The sequence below is a fragment of the Dama dama genome, chromosome 1 (assembly GCF_033118175.1).
Source record: "Dama dama isolate Ldn47 chromosome 1, ASM3311817v1, whole genome shotgun sequence".
In the NCBI taxonomy this organism is placed as follows: Eukaryota; Metazoa; Chordata; class Mammalia; order Artiodactyla; family Cervidae; genus Dama; species Dama dama.
In genome coordinates, this window is record NC_083681.1 from 46,584,591 (window position 1) to 46,602,112 (window position 17,522).

The 17,522-nt window shown below is 51.0% G+C and overlaps 3 protein-coding genes across 3 annotated transcripts; 2 read left to right on the plus strand and 1 right to left on the minus strand.

The window, feature by feature from the left end:
- The first annotated feature begins 453 nt into the window (after window positions 1–453).
- TPP1 (tripeptidyl peptidase 1) lies at window positions 454–8,520 on the plus strand. The gene is made up of 13 exons (XM_061148359.1): window positions 454–577; window positions 691–762; window positions 1,033–1,172; window positions 2,445–2,595; window positions 2,803–2,930; window positions 3,088–3,266; window positions 3,435–3,633; window positions 3,780–3,968; window positions 4,217–4,286; window positions 4,744–4,864; window positions 4,949–5,107; window positions 5,285–5,410; window positions 5,603–8,520. Exons 1-13 carry the CDS (start codon window positions 534–536, stop codon window positions 5,741–5,743), a joined length of 1,719 nt encoding a protein of 572 aa, XP_061004342.1. The 5' UTR covers window positions 454–533; the 3' UTR covers window positions 5,744–8,520.
- An 834-nt stretch (window positions 8,521–9,354) lies between these two features.
- TAF10 (TATA-box binding protein associated factor 10) lies at window positions 9,355–10,746 on the plus strand. Its single transcript, XM_061148398.1, has 5 exons — window positions 9,355–9,586; window positions 9,703–9,857; window positions 10,096–10,160; window positions 10,249–10,363; window positions 10,547–10,746. The coding sequence occupies exons 1-5, from the start codon at window positions 9,355–9,357 to the stop codon at window positions 10,634–10,636; spliced, it is 657 nt and encodes a 218-aa protein (XP_061004381.1). The 3' UTR covers window positions 10,637–10,746.
- Window positions 10,686–17,506, minus strand: ILK (integrin linked kinase). The gene is made up of 13 exons (XM_061148384.1): window positions 17,398–17,506; window positions 16,819–16,931; window positions 13,307–13,472; window positions 13,049–13,144; window positions 12,768–12,864; window positions 12,593–12,676; window positions 12,408–12,493; window positions 12,170–12,279; window positions 11,932–12,059; window positions 11,715–11,836; window positions 11,520–11,619; window positions 11,282–11,412; window positions 10,686–11,097 (listed from the first exon to the last, which is right to left on the minus strand). Exons 2-13 carry the CDS (start codon window positions 16,905–16,907, stop codon window positions 10,948–10,950), a joined length of 1,359 nt encoding a protein of 452 aa, XP_061004367.1. The 5' UTR covers window positions 16,908–16,931; window positions 17,398–17,506; the 3' UTR covers window positions 10,686–10,947.
- Between the last annotated feature and the right edge of the window lie 16 nt (window positions 17,507–17,522).

The window sequence follows — 17,522 nt, forward strand, 5'->3', positions numbered from 1 at the left end:
CAGCTCTAGGCTTGAGGGTCTTCAAAGAGGTGGGGGTGGATACAAGAGCAGCCAAGTGGTTTATTTGTTTTTCGTGGGGTCATTATATAGACTGTAATATATTCATATATAATAACAGCTCACATTTGTTGAGCTTCTGCCACGTGAGGCTCTCCGAGGGGGTTGCTTGCTTTATCTCTGTAAATTTTCAGTGCAATCCGCTGAGGCAGAGCACGTTTAACCTAACAGTCTCCATATTCTACATAAAGAAACCAAGGCTCCAAAAAGCTGTGACTTTCCTAAAATCATACGTCTTGTAAGGACCTGGATCTCTGGGTCTGTGGGCCTCCAGAGCCCCTTTCTTAAGCGCCGCCTACGCTGTGATGAGCCCTGGGGTCATCCAGTGTTTGACAGTCCACAGAGGGAGCGTCTGAGTGGCCGCCCCACCCCTTCTCCAGCATTCGGGACCACCCATTGGAGGGCGGAGCCAGCACGTCACTAGTTCCTAGGCAGAGGAGGTGGTGGAGGACAACAGGGTTCATGTGATCTGTCACATGACAGTGGACGAGCCGAAAGGCAGAATGGGACCCCGATCCTGGTGAGAAACTGGGGGGCTCCGGGAGAAGGGAATCACGTTGGGGGGAGTTTATATTGGAGGGTGGGAACGGCAACAGTCCAGCTCCTGCTGAAACCCATGTGCTGTCCCTGCAGCCTCCTAGGGCTCTTTGCCCTCTTCGTCGCTGGCAAATGCAGTTACAGCCCGGAGCCCGACCAGCAGAGGAGGTGAGTTGACTTAGCACTGACCGCCCCTTCCCCATGGCTTGTCCTGCACCTATTATCCTGGTTCCAGCCTCCCTTACCGGCTTACCAGCTCCTGATACCCCTCTCCGTAGTCCCAGGCTCAGTCTGATCATCCACCTCCTGTGATTCAAATCTGCTTCCGGAATCTTCCCCCAAATCTAGGTCTAATGCTGAACCTTCCCGTCCCCACTTTAATAATGAAGGCTAAAAATAACAATAATAATGAAGGCTGTGTGACCCCTGACCCTGCAGGCTGCCCCCTGGCTGGGTGTCCCTGGGCCGTGCGGACCCTGAGGAAGAGCTGAGTCTTACGTTTGCCCTGAGACAGCAGAACGTGAAGAGACTGTCCGAGCTGGTGCAGGCTGTGTCGGATCCTGGCTCTCCTCGCTACGGTGCCTGATGGGACCGCGGGGCAGGATGTGGGATGTGGTGGAGGGACACGGGGCTGGGCTGAGCATGGAATGGTGCAGGTCATGTCAAGGGCATGCTCTTGGGTCCTGCGGAGGGGGTGGTATAGGACAGATGAATGGCAATGGCCCTCACTGAAGAGTTTCTGAATAGAAAAGTGAATGGGAAGTAGACTGTCCAAAACTAATTCACATTCTTCCCTCCAAAACTTTCCACCTGTGTTCATCAGGCTAAAAAACTGAAAGTGGGTGTGGTTAAGAGCACAGGCTTGGTGATCAAACCTGAATTTAAATTATGACTCTACTGCTTACCCGCTGCCACACAAATGGGGATGTAGCATCCAGTACATGTAAGTTTAGCTCACTACCTCAGATTTCACCTCCAACCCCTGCTAAATTCACTCTCATTTACTCCTCCACTCAAACACTAAAGCTGTCAGTTCCAGCTCTGAAACAGTCCACTCTCTCATTGTTCCTTGTTGCCACCAACTCAGTTGACTGTACTCTCTCACCTGGACTGTTGCCCACCCCCCTCGCTGGACTGCCGTCTCTTCCGCTCCAATCCATTCCCTTTACTTCACACTCTGCTCCAAGAGTCGGTGTTTTGCTCCAATGGTCAAGCTGGATCGTGTGCTTCCTCCGAGGAAGCCCTTTGGGGTGGGGAAGGAGTGGGAGTGGTGAGCGTGTGAGGGGGCAATCTAAGGTTCACCCAGGAGGTGTGTGCATGATCCATGCAGAACAGTGACTCACCATCATGTTTAGCTTAAAATCAGTAAGTATGAAGATGTAAGCTAAATTAGATATCATCTTATAACTGGTTCCTGAAAGTTTTGAAAACTTTTATTGGAAATAAACTTAAAATGAACTTTTTTTTTTTTAAATTCTACTGGCAGTCCAGTGGTTAGGACTCAGTGCTCTTACTGCTGTGGCCTGGATTCTATCACTGGCTGGGTAACTAAGATTCCACAAATGGTGTGGCATACCCCCCGACCCCCAAAAAAACATTTTTAATTTATTAATCTCATTTGTTGTTCATGATCATACAGTATTTGCAACCTACTCTCCTTTAGGATAAATCCATATTCCCCCAAGTTGAGCCTACACCTGTATGGCCTGCCTTTTTACTAGAAGCTTCCCACGCATCCCTCAAGCCCCTGCTCCAATTTCCCTAGGAAGTCCCAGTGTCTCCTGGTTGAAGTCCAAAAAGAGCAATTTGGAAAAGCAATGAACAAAGGCAATTCTACTGAACCCCTGCAGGCAAGTACCTGACCCTAGAGGATGTGGCTGAACTGGTCCGGCCATCACCATTGACCCTCCACACGGTCCAGAAATGGCTTCTGGCGGCTGGAGCCCGGAACTGCCACTCAGTGACCACACAGGACTTTCTGACTTGCTGGCTGAGTGTCCGGTGAGAGGGGATAATTGCCTCATAGAGGGTATTGATCACCCCATCAGGGAGATTTGTCTCCCTATCAGGGGGAGGGAACCGAGAGTTTGCAGGTGCTGTGGGTGAAAATGCATGGGGAGATAACAACTAACTACCCGGTGATGCTTAGGCAGCCTCTTCTGCTCTGCTCCATGCTTTCTGACCTGTGTTTTCTGAACTGACCTCCAGACAGGCGGAGCTGCTGCTCTCTGGGGCTGAGTTTTATCACTATATGGGAGGACCTGCAGAGACCCATGCTGTGAGGTCCCCACATCCCTACCAGCTCCCAAAGGCCTTGGCCCCGCATGTGGACTTTGGTAACACCCAGTGGGGCTGGTGGAGGTTGGAGGGGCAGAGCCAGGGATGGGAGAAGTTTAGGTGCCACAGGGGGTGCGAGCGGGGGTGGGATTACAGTGGTAAAATGAGGTTTGGAGTCCAAAAGTTCTCTTCCTCAAGCCTGACTCCTCCCTACAGTGGGGGGGCTGCATCGTTTTCCCCCTACATCAACCCTGAGGCAACGCCCTGAGCCACAGGTACCCGGGACTGTTGGCCTGCATCTGGGAGTGACCCCATCAGTGATCCGTAAGCGTTACAACTTGACAGCACAAGATGTGGGCTCTGGCACAACCAACAACAGTCAAGCCTGTGCTCAGGTGAGCCATGCAAGGAGCCTCAGCATCCTCACAGCCTCCTCAAGGTGCCTGAACAGCCTGGGGCTGACTCTGCTGGGCTCTCATCCTGTGATCTGGGACAGCAACCCCTGACCTGACCCTTGGGTCTATGTCTTCTGACCCATGAATCTCCTCTGACTCCCTCTGTAGTTCCTGGAGCAGTATTTCCATGATTCAGACCTTGCTGAGTTCATGCGCCTCTTCGGTGGGGACTTTGCACACCAGGCATCGGTAGCCCGTGTGGTTGGACAACAGGGCCGGGGCCGGGCCGGAATTGAGGCCAGCCTAGATGTGGAGTACCTCATGAGTGCTGGCGCCAACATCTCTACCTGGGTCTACAGTAGCCCTGGTACTGCCTAGGGGACTGACTGGTGGGGACAGAACTGGGGGGAGTAGTGATCTTTCCTCCCTCAAGGGAATTCCATGAGCTAGAGGGAGATCCTGACAACTTCCCAAATGATTGCCCTTGTGCCCCCTTTTCCAAAAAACATCCAGGCCGGCATGAGTCACAGGAGCCTTTCCTGCAGTGGCTTCTGCTGCTCAGTAATGAGTCAGCTCTGCCTTATGTGCACACCGTGAGCTACGGCGATGACGAGGACTCCCTCAGCAGCACCTATATCCAGCGGGTCAACACTGAGTTCATGAAGGCGGCTGCTCGGGGTCTGACCCTGCTCTTTGCCTCAGGTGACCTCATACTCTAAACTTAGACCCCACCACCACCCATGCCCACTCAAGATGAGAACTTTGACCCCACAGTAACTCCTGGACCTGATCTCTAACTCATAATCTGAACTGAACATGGGCCACTGACCTGACCTCAACTCTGACCTCTTGCAGTAGTAACTAACGCTTGAATTTCCTCTCTGACATCTGAACCCACATTCCAAGCTCTGACCAATGAAACTGAATGCTAAACCTGGTCTCTCTCCCAGGTGACAGTGGGGCCGGGTGTTGGTCTGTCTCTGGCAGACACCAGTTCCGTCCCAGCTTCCCTGCCTCCAGGTAAGCACCCAAGCCCACCCCTTACTTGTGACCTCATGGCCTAGAACCTTTGCCTTGACCCCACCAGGTGCTCTTGTGGGTCAGCACTCAGTTGTACCTGCTGTGATCATGATCATGCAGTATTTTCAGTCTCTGCTCTGGTTCCTGCACCCCCTCTTCTTCCTGAAGGTGCCAGGCCCCGAATCTCCTGCGTAGGACACAGCTCCCAGTGTTCTGCTTCCTTGGTCCCCAGGCATTTTAGTGGGAGATTTGGTGGATGTTTTGTAGGAAGAACTGTGCACAGTCACCTCAGACCATGCCTTGAGGGCCACAAACCTCTCAGTCTTCCCCATGTGCATACTTCACCAGAGTGCCTTCCCAGTCCCTCCAGCAAGACCCAGGCCACACTCACCCAGCCCTATGCATTTTGGAGGTTTCTTAGGACTGCTACATTCTGAGTGCTGTCTTCTGCCCTCAGTCCCTATGTCACCACGGTGGGAGGCACATCCTTCCAGAACCCTTTCCGAGTCACAAATGAGGTCGTTGACTACATCAGTGGTGGCGGCTTCAGCAACGTGTTCCCACGGCCTTCGTACCAGGTATGTGTGTGTTTGTGTTGGTGGAGGAGAGACGGGTGGAATCCTCAGTTCAGCAGATGGTACTTACTCAACAGTGTCTTTCAGGAGGAAGCTGTAACCCGGTACCTGAGCTCCAGTCCCCACTTGCCACCATCCAGTTACTTCAATGCCAGTGGCCGCGCCTACCCAGACGTAGCTGCACTCTCTGATGGCTACTGGGTGGTCAGCAACCACGTGCCCATTCCATGGGTGTCTGGTACCTCGGTGAGAATCAGTCTGGCTCCAAACCTCTATCCAGGGAATACCCCTACCTTCCAGCCCCAAGAACCCAGAACCCTTGCACCCAGAACCCCTGACTCCTCAGAGACCTCCTACCCATCCCTCCCAAAAAGTCCAACCACTCTGAATCCCTAACCTCTACTTGTACCCTCACCCTTGCAGGCCTCTACGCCAGTGTTTGGGGGACTCCTATCCCTGATAAATGAACACAGAATCCTCAGAGGCCTACCCCCTCTCGGTTTTCTCAACCCAAGGCTCTACCAGCAGCGTGGGGCAGGACTCTTTGATGTGAGTCTGGAAGGGAGGGTTGTGGCCATTTTCATATGAAATAACAACATTCATACTCATAAGAGTATGCTGAGTGCTAAGATGAACTTGAGGGCAATTCTGTGGGATAGCCTCCAGAATGTGAATACAGGGTAAGGGGCTATAGTCTGTTAATATCAGCAGGTCCAGATCTGATGCCCACCCTCTCCCTAGGTAACCCGTGGCTGCCACGAGTCCTGTCTGGATGAAGAGGTGGAGGGTCAAGGTTTCTGCTCTGGCCCTGGCTGGGATCCTGTGACAGGCTGGGGAACACCCAACTTCCCAGCTCTGCTGAAGACACTAATGAACCCTTGACCCTCTCCTGCTAGAAGGGTGGGCCTGTCCTCTGCCCCACAGCAGGTGGCTTGGTCCCTTATTCTGCAGTGTTGGAAGCCCTGCTGAACCCTCAACCATTGACTGCCACAGACAGCTTATCTCCCTAACCCAGAAATGCTGTGAGTTTGACTTGACTCCCAACCCTACCTGTTCCATCATACTCAGGTCCCCCTGCCCCTGCCCCAGGTTCCTCAACAGGTGCCACAACCAGCACTGTTTGGGAGCATCCCCTGCATACAACCACTCCCACCCCCACCCCCCGGGGCTCCCTGCTCCATTTCTTTTCTTTTCAACCAGGCTTTTCCAACATGTTTTCTACCCTGTCTGTGTACACTATTTCACTGCATCCTCACTCCTCAATTCTTTGTCATGAGACCTCTACTCTTATTGCTTCACTCTTTCCTTCCCTTAGAAATACTCCCAACCTTTGTTTTGTGAGCTCTCTGTCATAGAAGCCTACTGCCTCTTCTTTCTTCGCTTCCAGGGCTTAACTTCTTCACTGACCACTCCCTCTTCTTCCTTCATTCCCTTTTCCCTCTTTCTCTTTCTCTGCTTCCTCATTAAACATTGTTGTATTTTGTTGCTCTTGGTTTTTAACCAAAATTTTATAACTCTTGGTTTTTATTTTACCAAAGTATATGGGCACATTGTCAAATAGTTCTTTAAGTCTTATTGCAAAAAAAAGATAGCCTCCCCTTGTGTATCTACCACCATTTCCTACTATTTGAAGCAATCATTTTAACTGTTTCTGTTGATTCTTTGGTGCGTGCTAAGTCGCTTCAGTTGTGTCCAACTCTTTGTGACCCCATGGACTGTAGCCTGCCAGGCTCCTTTGTCTAGAGTTCTCCAGGCAAGAATACTGGAGTGGGTTGCCAGGCCCTCCTCCAGGGGATCTCCCTGACCCAGGGATTGAACCTGCATCTCTTAAATCTGCATTGGCAGGCATGTTTTCCACCACTAGTGCCACCTAGGAAGCCCTGATTCTATGCTATCTACTGGTTTATCTCTAAATAACATGCTTATATTGCTGTTTATTGAATACCCCCCCCCCAGATTTAGCCATTATTGACTTCCTATTAGCTTATGATTATTCTTCTGCGTTGTCCCAATCACTCAAAATCCCCACCACCCATTCTTTCATCCTTCCAATACAATTCTATTTTTGTTTGAGCTGCATACAGGATTTGCACTGGTACAACTGTGTAAATGCTAATCATACCTAATCCATGTAGTATCATTGCTCTATCCTTTGTCTTTTGCTCTTCTCACTTGACTCATTGTCCGATGGAACAAATCAATAACTGGCGTCCACAGCCATCACTATCTCACTAAATCAGACTTTCCATCCTACAGTGATTGATACCTCAAAAGCAAGATGTGTAATTCTCAATATTTTATCTTCCTTCTTCCCAATCCCAAACTGTTCTTTTTTGTTTCTTATTTATAAATGACACTATGCTTGACACTTCCAACTGAGCCAGAAACCTAAAGTGTCATCCAAGGTTCCCATTTCCTTCACCTCCTCCCATCATCACCTTGTCAACAAGTCCTATTGACTCTATCTCTTAAATACATCTGTAACAAACCAAAAGTTCTTCCAATTATATTTCCGAAGTGTATCTTGAATTCATCTACTTCTCTCCAGCTCCACTGCTACTGTATTAGCTGTGAGCCATATTCCCTCTCCTTTGAATTGAGGCCCTTGCAAGAAGTGTCCTTACATCCTGCCTTTCCCTAAACCATCTACCACTTGTTTATTCGCTAAGTTGTGTCTGACTCTTTTGTGACCCTATGGACTATAGCCCACCAGGCTCCTCTGTCCATGGGACTTCCCAGGCAAGAATACAGAGTGGATTGCCACTTTCTTCTCCAGGGTTCTTCCTGACCCAGGGATGGAACATGGGTATCTTGCATTGGCAGACGGGTTCTTTACCACTGAGCCACAAGGGAAGCCCCCAAACCAACTACCAGAGTAAGATGCAAATCTCATGAGGTCATCTACTTGATTAAGACCCTTCAAAGATTACTGGATATAGGTCAGGCTTTTTATCATGATTTACAAACCTGTCTCCTTACTTGCTCTTTGTTTCTGATTAACAAATTGTTTATCCTTCCCTGTCTCCCCACCGCCCCCCCCCCCCCACTCATGGACTTTCATTCACTGTTGCTCAAGATATTCTGCTCCCCCCGCCCCCACTCATGGACTTTCATTCACTGTTGCTCAAGATATTCTTTGCCCTAACATTACCCCTGGCTCCTTGTGCCTGGTTGAGGTCCAGAATTCTTTCAAGACTCAGCTCACCTCCTCTTGTGAATCTTTTGGCTCCCTGAAGCTAGTTGATGTGGGTATGACAGAAAAATCCTAGATTCTTGGCTCTGATATAGACTAGAGAGAGCCTGGGGCAAGTAAGTTCAACTCTCTGAGACTTTTTCCTCATCTGTTAAGTGAGGATATTGATACCTGCCTCTAATATTTAGGAAATCATTAAGTGGAAGAAAATTAATGGAATGCCTAACACACTAATGTAGGCAGCAACTATTAGTTCCCTTCCTCCCTTGCACTGCACACCCTGTGTCTACCTCCATTATTTTAACTCCCATATATTGGTGAAATGGCCAGTTTAACTGCCTCCCTTTCCAAGACCACTGGTGCCTGGAGGACTAGAACCTTGTCCTACTTAACTTTGTATTTGCAGACCCTAGCTCAGGACTGACAAATAAAAATTAAATAAATTTTTGCTGCGTTGAAAACCCTACTCTTTCGCTAGCCGTGATTTTACATAAGTTGTTTATTAAAACTGAAAGACAGCCATTCCTCTGTATCCTAGGGTTCTGCATCCAGATTCACCCAACCATGAACTGAAGATATATATTTTTTAATTCCAATTATAAAAACGAAACTTGAATTTACCATGCACCAGCAAACTATTTACATCGCATTGGACCAGCAAACTATTTACATCGCATTGGATATTATAACTTGGCATACATGGGTTGGGGACGGCAGTGGGGGGAGTCCTGGAACCAATCCTACCAACCCCTCACCACCTATACGGATGGTGGACTGTACCTCTCTCCCCATCTGCAGCAGCACTGTGTCAGCTGTCCGGTTACCTTCACTTTGGGCAGCTGGCGGGGAAAGAGGCTATCCAACTCCACTACAAACCCTTAAAAGGCTGGATAAAGGAACTAGAAAAGATGCAAACTGGCAGGCGACCAACAGTCGAGAGGTGTCGGGGCGATAAGCCTCAAAGCAAGGATTTTAGGCGTCAGGCTGGGTGAGGGGCCCAAACCCACAGACACTGAACCCTCGACATTGAAGCGTTCCCACCACAGCGGATCCACACTGGAGAACCGCGGGTCCGGACGCGAAATGTCCGCTCTAGCGCAGTTCCGCAACACTTGGTCTCCGCCCTCCGGGCTTTGTCATGTAGCCGCTGGATGGGCGGGGAATAAAGGAAGGAGGCCTAAGGGAGGAGCGAACGTGGCGTGGGAGGGACGAGTCGGGGGCGCGTGACGTCACCCCTAGTGTGTGCGTAACGTGAACGGAAGCGGAAGCGGCTCTGTTCGCCGCCTCTCCCACCGGCCCGATGAGCTGCAGCGGCTCCGGCGCGGACCCCGAGGCGGCGCCGGCCTCCGCCGCCTCGGCCCCGGGCCCGGCGCCCGCGGTCTCGGCCCCCGCCGCGCTGCCCGCCGGCACCGCCGCGGAGAACAAGGCCAGCCCCGCGGGGACAGCAGGGGGGCCTGGGGCTGGAGCCGCAGCAGGGGGCACTGGAGCCGTGGCGGCGCGGGCCGGGGAGCCTGCCGAGCGGCGCGGGGCGGGTGAGGGCCGCGCTTTGGGCTGGGCCCAGCGGCGGGTGAGGGCAGAGGGTAAGGCAGACCTAGCGGGGCCCTCGAGCCTCCCACCTCCGTGTCTCAGTTTGCTGGTTTTCCTTCAGCTCCGGTGACGACTGGCGGCGCGGCGCCCCCGGAGGGGGCCATGTCTAACGGGGTTTACGTGCTGCCAAGCGCGGCCAACGGAGAGGTGAAGCCGGTGGTGTCCAGCACGCCTCTGGTGGACTTCCTGATGCAGCTGGAGGATTACACGCCTACGGTGGGCTTCCCGCCTGAACAAGGCTCCTGACTCGCTGTCATGCCAACTTCTGCCACACCACCTGGATTTGCAGCGTCCTCTTGTGTTTATTTCCCTTCCTAGCTTTTGTGATTTTTCCCTTCTGCCCACCCAAACTGGGAGCTTCCTCGTAGCCAGGCCTGCCCTCCATTTCCCTTACCCCCACTCTCAGCCCCGCAGTACACAGGGTTAACGCTTAGTCGTCTAATTGATTTCTCAGATCCCTGATGCAGTGACTGGTTACTACCTGAACCGTGCTGGCTTTGAGGCCTCCGACCCACGCATGTGAGTAAATTCAGGGCAGGTTCGAGTGTTGGGTGCTTGTGTGGAGTTTGTTGTCTATGCCCTTCTCATACCATTTTTTTTTCTCTAGAATTCGGCTCATCTCCCTAGCTGCCCAGAAATTCATCTCAGATATTGCCAACGATGCCCTACAGCACTGCAAAATGAAGGGCACAGCCTCTGGCAGCTCCCGAAGCAAGAGCAAGGTGTGAGGGGAGGCGCATTGATTCAGTAATTACCTCCTACAGCAGCAGAGGCTTAAATTATCCTGAAACCCCTTTGAGGGAAATTAAGCCTTAGGGGAGGTGAAAGACCTACTCAGGGTCACCCGCCTGGGATTGAAATCTGGAATTCCTGTGTTCAGCTGGTGCTCTTCCCTCTTCCCTCAGGACCGCAAGTACACTCTAACCATGGAGGACTTGACCCCTGCCCTCAGCGAGTATGGCATCAATGTGAAGAAGCCGCACTACTTCACCTGAGCCACCCAATCTAAATGTACTTGTCTGTTCTCTTGTCCCCACACCAGCCTGTTTTCATAATAAACTTTATTGTGACAGGCAGGGCTGATCCCTCCCATGCTGGGAGACACCGTGTGGCAAGTGACAAAGCTTTGAGCCCATTCCCTTTTGGGGCCACAGTGGTAGGGATGGGGGCAGGGGATGGGCCCCATGGCTGGGGTAGTACCATGACTAGTGGCAGGGGAGGCAACCAGAGGCCTGCTGCTTTGGGGAGGTGCACTCCCCTAACCGTGTCCTGACACCTCTGGAGTTCAGACAAGGACTTTCCAGCTCTACTTGTCCTGCATCTTCTCCAGGATAGGCACAATCATGTCAAACTTGGGCCGCTTAGCAGGGTCTTCATTCATGCAGATCTTCATGAGTTTACATACGTGGGGGGAAATGCCTGGTGGGATGGTAGGCCGAAGGCCTTCCAGTGCCACCTGCAAACACAAGGAAAAATAAAGTGAAGTCTCAGAACTTGAGTCTCATGTGAGGAGAGACGTCTAGCCCTCAGGACAGGATTCTGTATATTTGAATCAATGTGGCAGGAGTCCAGCCCCACTACAATTATTGTCACTACCACCACAATTCCCCCAACACAAGTATATCCAGTTATGCTCTCACCTTCATTCCAATTTCCATGTTGGAGAGGTCAGCAAAGGGTACCTCCCGTGTCACCAGTTCCCACAGAAGCACTGCAAAACTCCACATATCTGCTGAGCGTCTGTTTGTGTCTTCAGGCTTCTTTTGCAGAGCTGGAGGGACAGGACTTATCTGTTCCAGCTGCTTGTCCTGTCTCTGTTCCCTTCCATTACTACTGAGCTGCCCCTTCTCTGCCTCACATCATAATGCCATCACTCACCTTCAGGAGCCACCCAGGCAGGTGCATACATGCGCCCGGGGCACTGGAAGGAGAACTTGACGTCGGCCATACTGATTCGAGCAGTCATGTCCTCATCAATCTGAGGAAGAGAAGATAGTTGTATGGAAGAAGGTAAGTCCTATTCTAGGGAAAGGACCTCTGGGGTGTGGGCCGGGAGTGAAGTTGTAGTCTCACCATTACACTACGGCTGTTGAGTGCGTGTCGTGGGATGAGGGGCTCTAGTGTGTGTAGGAAGGCCATGCCTCTTGCCATGTCCAAAGCAAACTTCACAGCCTGACTCTGGTCCACAACGAAATCTAAGTGAGAAGGCAAAAGTTAAATCATTTGGAGAGGCTCACAGACTTTCCTTCCCCACAGCCTGCTACAATGAGATTTGGCACCCCCTACTCACTGGTGCCTTCATGCAGCACGTTGTACAGGGATCCGTATGGCATCCAGTGTGTGATGAGAGTGGGGTGAGGAGCAGGTGGAGACTGACAGGCACCGAGCACTGGGAGCACGTTGGGATGTGAGAAAATCCTGGAAGAGGGAGAGAATGTCCCTGGCTGAGATCCAGCATAAAAGATCTCCCTCTGGGTGCTGGACAGGGTTCCTTGAAATCAAGGCTTCCAGTTTAGGCCTTGCCCCACCTGAGCCGGGGACACTCCTCATTGAAGTCCCTGCTTTTCCTTGTACTCCAGTCGCGAACCTTCAGCATCTTCACGACAATGTCATTGCCCTGCCAGCGGCCCTTCCATAGCTGAGGGACAGATAAGGGTTAGAAGGCTTTAACTAAGGCCACTGTTTTCTTGCCCACTAACTGGAGGAGAAACTTAAAACAGGTGCACAACAGGTAATATGGTGGGGTTGGGTGGGGTGGGGAGTTACCTCTCCAGAGTGATTCTCGTTGAGCTTCGCCAGGAAGTTGAGCTGTTTGAAGTCAATGCCGGAGTGTTTGTTCAGAGTCCCATTTCCTGAGAGTGTGGGCAAGTCAGGTACCCAGCTTCCCTCTTTCCCAGCCCCAGGAGTCCAGGACTATTCTCTCACCACCCCTCCCCTCACAGCTGACTCACGGGGCCGAGTGCGGGTAGTCCCCTTCCAGAATGTGTCCTTGTATGGAATACGGTTCAGATTCTGGCCCATCTTCTCTGCCCGCTCTGGGGAAGAAAGACAAAGTCTTGACCTCAGCTGTTGTGTGGAAAGAGATAGGCGAGGACAAGACGACACAAGCAGTGGGTGGGGACAGACCTCGGAGCAGCTCTCTCAGGGGTGCCTTGGCTTTGTCCACAGGCATCTCTCCATACTTGTTACAGATGCTGACAAGGGCCCCATTCGCCACAAGGTCCTGGAATTAAGAGATGGCTGTGATGAGGGCATTCCCAACTAACCATGAATGCAGATGCAGTACAAACCTTGTGAACGTTGTACCCAGGACAGTACTCACAGGATGGGTTGAGGGTTCCAAAGTCTCCCACTCAAGCTCAGACTTCCTTCCCACCCATCCCAGAGCTCAGGGCCTGAGTACTCACCTCTGCCACCTGATCTTGGCCCCAGAAACAGGCATAGTGTAGGGGCACATTCCCATGCTCATTCACTGCATTGATGTCAGCTTTGTACTGCAGCAGCTGGTCCCCATGGCCAAATAAAAAGGTAGAAGGTAGTCAGTCCCAAGTGAGAGAAGTATACTGAGGCATGCAAGGAGGGAGATGAGTACACATACTTTGTACATTATGTTATAGTGCCTGTGTCTTACTTCCAGGCATGTGCATCAAGGGGTTCATACATACCTTCTGTACAATATCACGGTGCCCATGACTGGCTGCTAGGTGCAGAGGGGTATCATCCCCACGGTTCATCACATTGATTCGTGCCCCCCGCATGATCAGCATCTCGACCACAGCAGATCGGCCTTCTCGGCAGGCCCAGTGCAAGGGGGAGAAGCCATGATCGTCCCTTTGAGGAAGGCGCAAGGGTCATTGATTTGGAAGTGGGATGTGGGCAAAGGCTTTGACACAGAAAAACTTAATATTCACTCTGCATACTCTCCCTGGGAAGCCTTACCTCTAGAACTTTGATTCTCATTCATGCCAGCAACTCCCAAAGCTGTCCAGTCCAGACCTTCCCCTGAGTTTCAAACCCAGCCAACCACTACCTGAAATCCCAACAAATCCATATGATTCACTGTCTTCATCTCCCTCTAGCCTTTCTTCCCTAGCACGCTCTATCTCATTAAATGGTAACATTCTTCATCTGGTCTCTGCACCCCTTTGGCAACATCTGTTGGTTCTTTCTGTTTTCACCACATCATGTACACTGCCTTACTACATAAAGTACTTGTCACACTGGATTGTAAAAATCTGTTAAATGGGCTGTCTTGTCTACTAGACAAGCTTCTTGAGAATTGACAGCAGCTGTACAGTGCATGTTAATAGGAAGGAAGGGAAGCTTTGAGAAGAAAAGCCACAGTTTATGGAAGAGGAAGCAAGCTTACTGATTGGCTTTGGTTCTGATACTGAAATTAAAATCTAAAAAGGGAATGGAATTAAAATGATGGTTTGGAGGGGTTTATAATGAAAAGGAGAAATGCTTTGGGTAAGTCATTCATGAGGCAGATACCGCCACATAAGACAGGATTCTTCTACTCAAGCAACCCTAGATATAGAAAACAAGAAAATAAGAATGACTTAATTAGAAAGAAAGCTGTACCTAACTTTTTTCTTTTCCCAAGAACTCTATTTTATAAAGTTAAAGAAATGTACAAACAACAACAAAAAACCCACAATTGGGTGGAAGCTAGGCCTGCCTGACAGCCTGGGGCCATAAAAGGAAATTCCCTCCAGTCCTGGGCCGCAGATCCAAGGGGCGGAGCAAGGGGGCGGTCCGTGGTCTGGGCCGTCAGCCTCCGGATGCCTTAGTGCTGCGGTCACTTCCCGTGTGGGGGCTCTAGGCGGGGCCTGAAGCCGAGCAGAGGTATGATCACCCCAGACCATCCAGATGTCCCCAAAGCTAAAGTGGGTGGTGGGTTTAACTTACTGATTTCCCTCTACAGCTGCCCTCATCTGTTCACAAAGATAGCCAAAAGCTTTCCTGGGAGATAGTCCCCTCCCTCTTCCTAAAGCAATCACCACCCCTTACTTATCAGTCAGTTTTGCATCCCAGCTCTTTAATTTGTGCCCCAGTTTATCAGTCTCTGGCAGTCTGTGGCCCCAGAGAAGGTCAGAGCCTGAGAGCAAAAGTATGGGCCCAAGGGTTCTGTCCACTGCCAGGCTCCCATCACCTCAGAGCCTGAACTTTAATCCCAAAGAGACCAGCAGGAAATTGACCCTTACTTCATATCCAGCATATAGCCAATTGGGGCCCCGAAGCCTATCCACTCATACCTGCACCACTTTCACTAATACCACTCATAATACCACTTTCACTAATACACCTTTGGGCAGCAGTCTTCCTAGATGCCAGCTTCACTGGAAAAAGTTACCTACCCTTTATGATGCCACCAACAAAATAGTAGCTGTGCCCTCTCTTTATCAGAGCACCATTTGAAGAATTATAAAAAATGGAACAAGTGTGAATTATAGAGAAATAGCATTGAGTCTAATGGGGACCCATAAAGCCTGGATGAAAGTGACAGATGATCCTTAATTCTCAAACCTAAAATCTATTTTCTCCTCACCTTAAAAAAAGTTCCACCATCCTGAATCAGCATCACTACTGCTTTTCTTGCTTTCCTGTCTCAGTCAACCTTAAAGACCTTGTCTGTTCCCTTTCTATACCTCCCATTCAACCTGCCCAGGAGACCACTGCCTTGAGGGCAAACATTATGTCTGATTCTGGACTTCTAGCACCCAGCACATGTTCAGTATAGCTCCTTAAATGAAGGAACCAAGTATAGTCTGGTTTTTTCACTTGTTTTCCTCTGAAACAGCTCTCACAGAGATCATTAAATATATAATTAATTGTAAATTCAATGGTACACTTTAGCACTCAAGTTCTTTGACCTCTTAACAGTCTAGAGTACCACTGACCACTCTCCTTTCATTGAAACATTCACTTCTTTAAGCCTTATTAGCATATTTTCCTGTTTCTTCTTCAACCTCTAGTTGCTCCTTTTTGGTCTTGTAGGTTTCTCATCCCGTTTCATATCCACCTCTTCAGGTGCCATCTACATGCTATGTGTGTGTGTCTCTGTGTGTGTGTGCGCATGTGTGCGTGTACATGCTCAGTCATGTCTGACTTTGCAACCCCATGGACCAGCCTGCAAGGCTCCTCTGTCCATGGGATTTCTCAGGCAAGAATACTGGAGTGGGTTGCCATTTCCTGCTCCAGGGAATCTTCCAGACCCAGGGGTTGAACCCGCATCTCCTGCGGGTCCTGCACTGGCAAGTAGATTCTTTACTGCTGAGCCACCTGGGAAGCCCATCTTCATGCTAATATCGCCCAAATCTTTGTCTCCAAGTCAGATCTCTCTCCTGAAATCCAGCAGCCTACTCCACATTTCCACTTTATTGTCACTTAAATGTGTCCAGAGTGGAACTCACCACCCTTCAGCCTTGTCCGTCTAAATAAGAGGAACCACCATCTACCCAAGCCAGAACCCTGATCATCTTTGACCTTCCTCACTTTCCACACCAAGTCTCACCAATTCTTTATTCGAAAGATTTCAGGAATTTGATCACTTTTTCTTTTTTGCCTGCCCCAATTCTAGTCTAAGCCATCACCACTTGAGATGGGCTAGGCAGTTAGTTGCCTCTCTTCACATCACCACTTGCTCTTCAGAAAGGATCCAAGATGACATTTAACAAATGGACAATCTCATCGTACCATTACATGGCTCTAAACCCTTGCCCTTGCAATAAAAACATTACTATAGCCTAAATACTTTTGCATGATCTGACTGACCCTTGCAGACCTTTCCAGTCTTAACTTCTGTCATTCTACACTTGTGCTTAGAGCTTTAGCCCACAGAAGCCCAGCGGTTTTCTCTCCTCTAGCCATATGGAGCTCCGGACAGTTTCTGGCACTCTCTGCTCCCGTGTCTTGCCCTCTAGCTTTTGTCCATGAGGTTCACTGAGGTTAGAAAAGTTCTCTGCAGCCTCTGCCTGTGAAATTCTTATTCAGTCAAGATTCAGCTCAAACAACAGCTTCCGGTGTGGAGACCCTCTGCCCCGCTGACAGGCTGTGCTAACCCTCACCATACTGAATAGAAAAGTTAGCCGCCCACACCAGAAGTAAGCACCCCACATCGCGGAGAGGAGCATGTCTTTGCCCTTCCTCTCGCCCCCCAGCCACCCTAGCTCACCCCTGGTTGAGGTCGTTCTCCGTGTTGTCCAGCCACAGGCGGACTGCAACCGCGTTGCCCTCCCGGCACTGAGTGAAAATGTCGTCCATAGCAGCGTCCCGGCACAGAGTCCCCTAGATTGGGAAAGTGTGGGAACTGTAGAAGGATCTAGGGGGGTGGGTGAGCCCCAGGCTTTGTCCCCTACAGGAGAGAAGTGTGGTGTTGGGCTGGGGGTCTGGGCTCTGCGTCCCCAGCTACTGGATGTCTGAAAGGAGTTAGGGAGGCAGCGGGATGATCCTGGACTGTGTCCCTTGAGCGCGAGGGAAAGGCGGATCGGGCGAAGTAGGCGTTGATTAGGAGGTAGTGTCTCCCGAAGGGATGTCACGAGAGCAAGCACAGAGACCCTACCCGCGAACAGAGCTGGGGAGGGTTGGGGTGGGGGGAGGGAGTTTAGGCGCCGTATAGCCTGGAGGAGGCGATCGGAGGTCCTAGCCGGGGATGGCCCTCGTTCCCCACTCGGAACCGAGTAGGTGGAGTGAGGGGTGACTGCCTGGTAGAGGTCGAGCCTTGGGGAGGGGGCACGGGTGCCCCCACACTCACCGGGACTCGGGTTAGAGGAGCCTTCTCCGGGGAACTCCCGTCCGGCCGCGCCCGCCGCTCGGCCCCGCCCCTGGCCCTCTCAGGCCAGCGCGGGCCTCCTTCTCCCAGCCCCTCCCTCCCGCCTT

Excerpts from the sequence above, each read along its gene's own strand:
- TPP1 (XM_061148359.1), top strand. The coding sequence starts at position 534 with ATGACAGTGGACGAGCCGAAAGGCAGAATGGGACCCCGATCCTG. Across the intron at positions 1,173-2,444 it reads TCCTGGCTCTCCTCGCTACG|GCAAGTACCTGACCCTAGAG; the intron begins GTGCCTGATGGG and ends GAACCCCTGCAG. Across the intron at positions 2,931-3,087 it reads GGCCCCGCATGTGGACTTTG|TGGGGGGGCTGCATCGTTTT; the intron begins GTAACACCCAGT and ends TCCTCCCTACAG.
- TAF10 (XM_061148398.1), top strand. The coding sequence starts at position 9,355 with ATGAGCTGCAGCGGCTCCGGCGCGGACCCCGAGGCGGCGCCGGCCTCC. Across the intron at positions 9,858-10,095 it reads TGGAGGATTACACGCCTACG|ATCCCTGATGCAGTGACTGG; the intron begins GTGGGCTTCCCG and ends TTGATTTCTCAG. Across the intron at positions 10,364-10,546 it reads GCTCCCGAAGCAAGAGCAAG|GACCGCAAGTACACTCTAAC; the intron begins GTGTGAGGGGAG and ends CTCTTCCCTCAG.
- ILK (XM_061148384.1), bottom strand. The coding sequence starts at position 16,907 with ATGGACGACATTTTCACTCAGTGCCGGGAGGGCAACGCGGTTGCAGTC. Across the intron at positions 11,837-11,931 it reads CGTGCTGCATGAAGGCACCA|ATTTCGTTGTGGACCAGAGT; the intron begins GTGAGTAGGGGG and ends CTTCTCACTTAG. Across the intron at positions 11,620-11,714 it reads TCAACAGCCGTAGTGTAATG|ATTGATGAGGACATGACTGC; the intron begins GTGAGACTACAA and ends TCTCTTCCTCAG.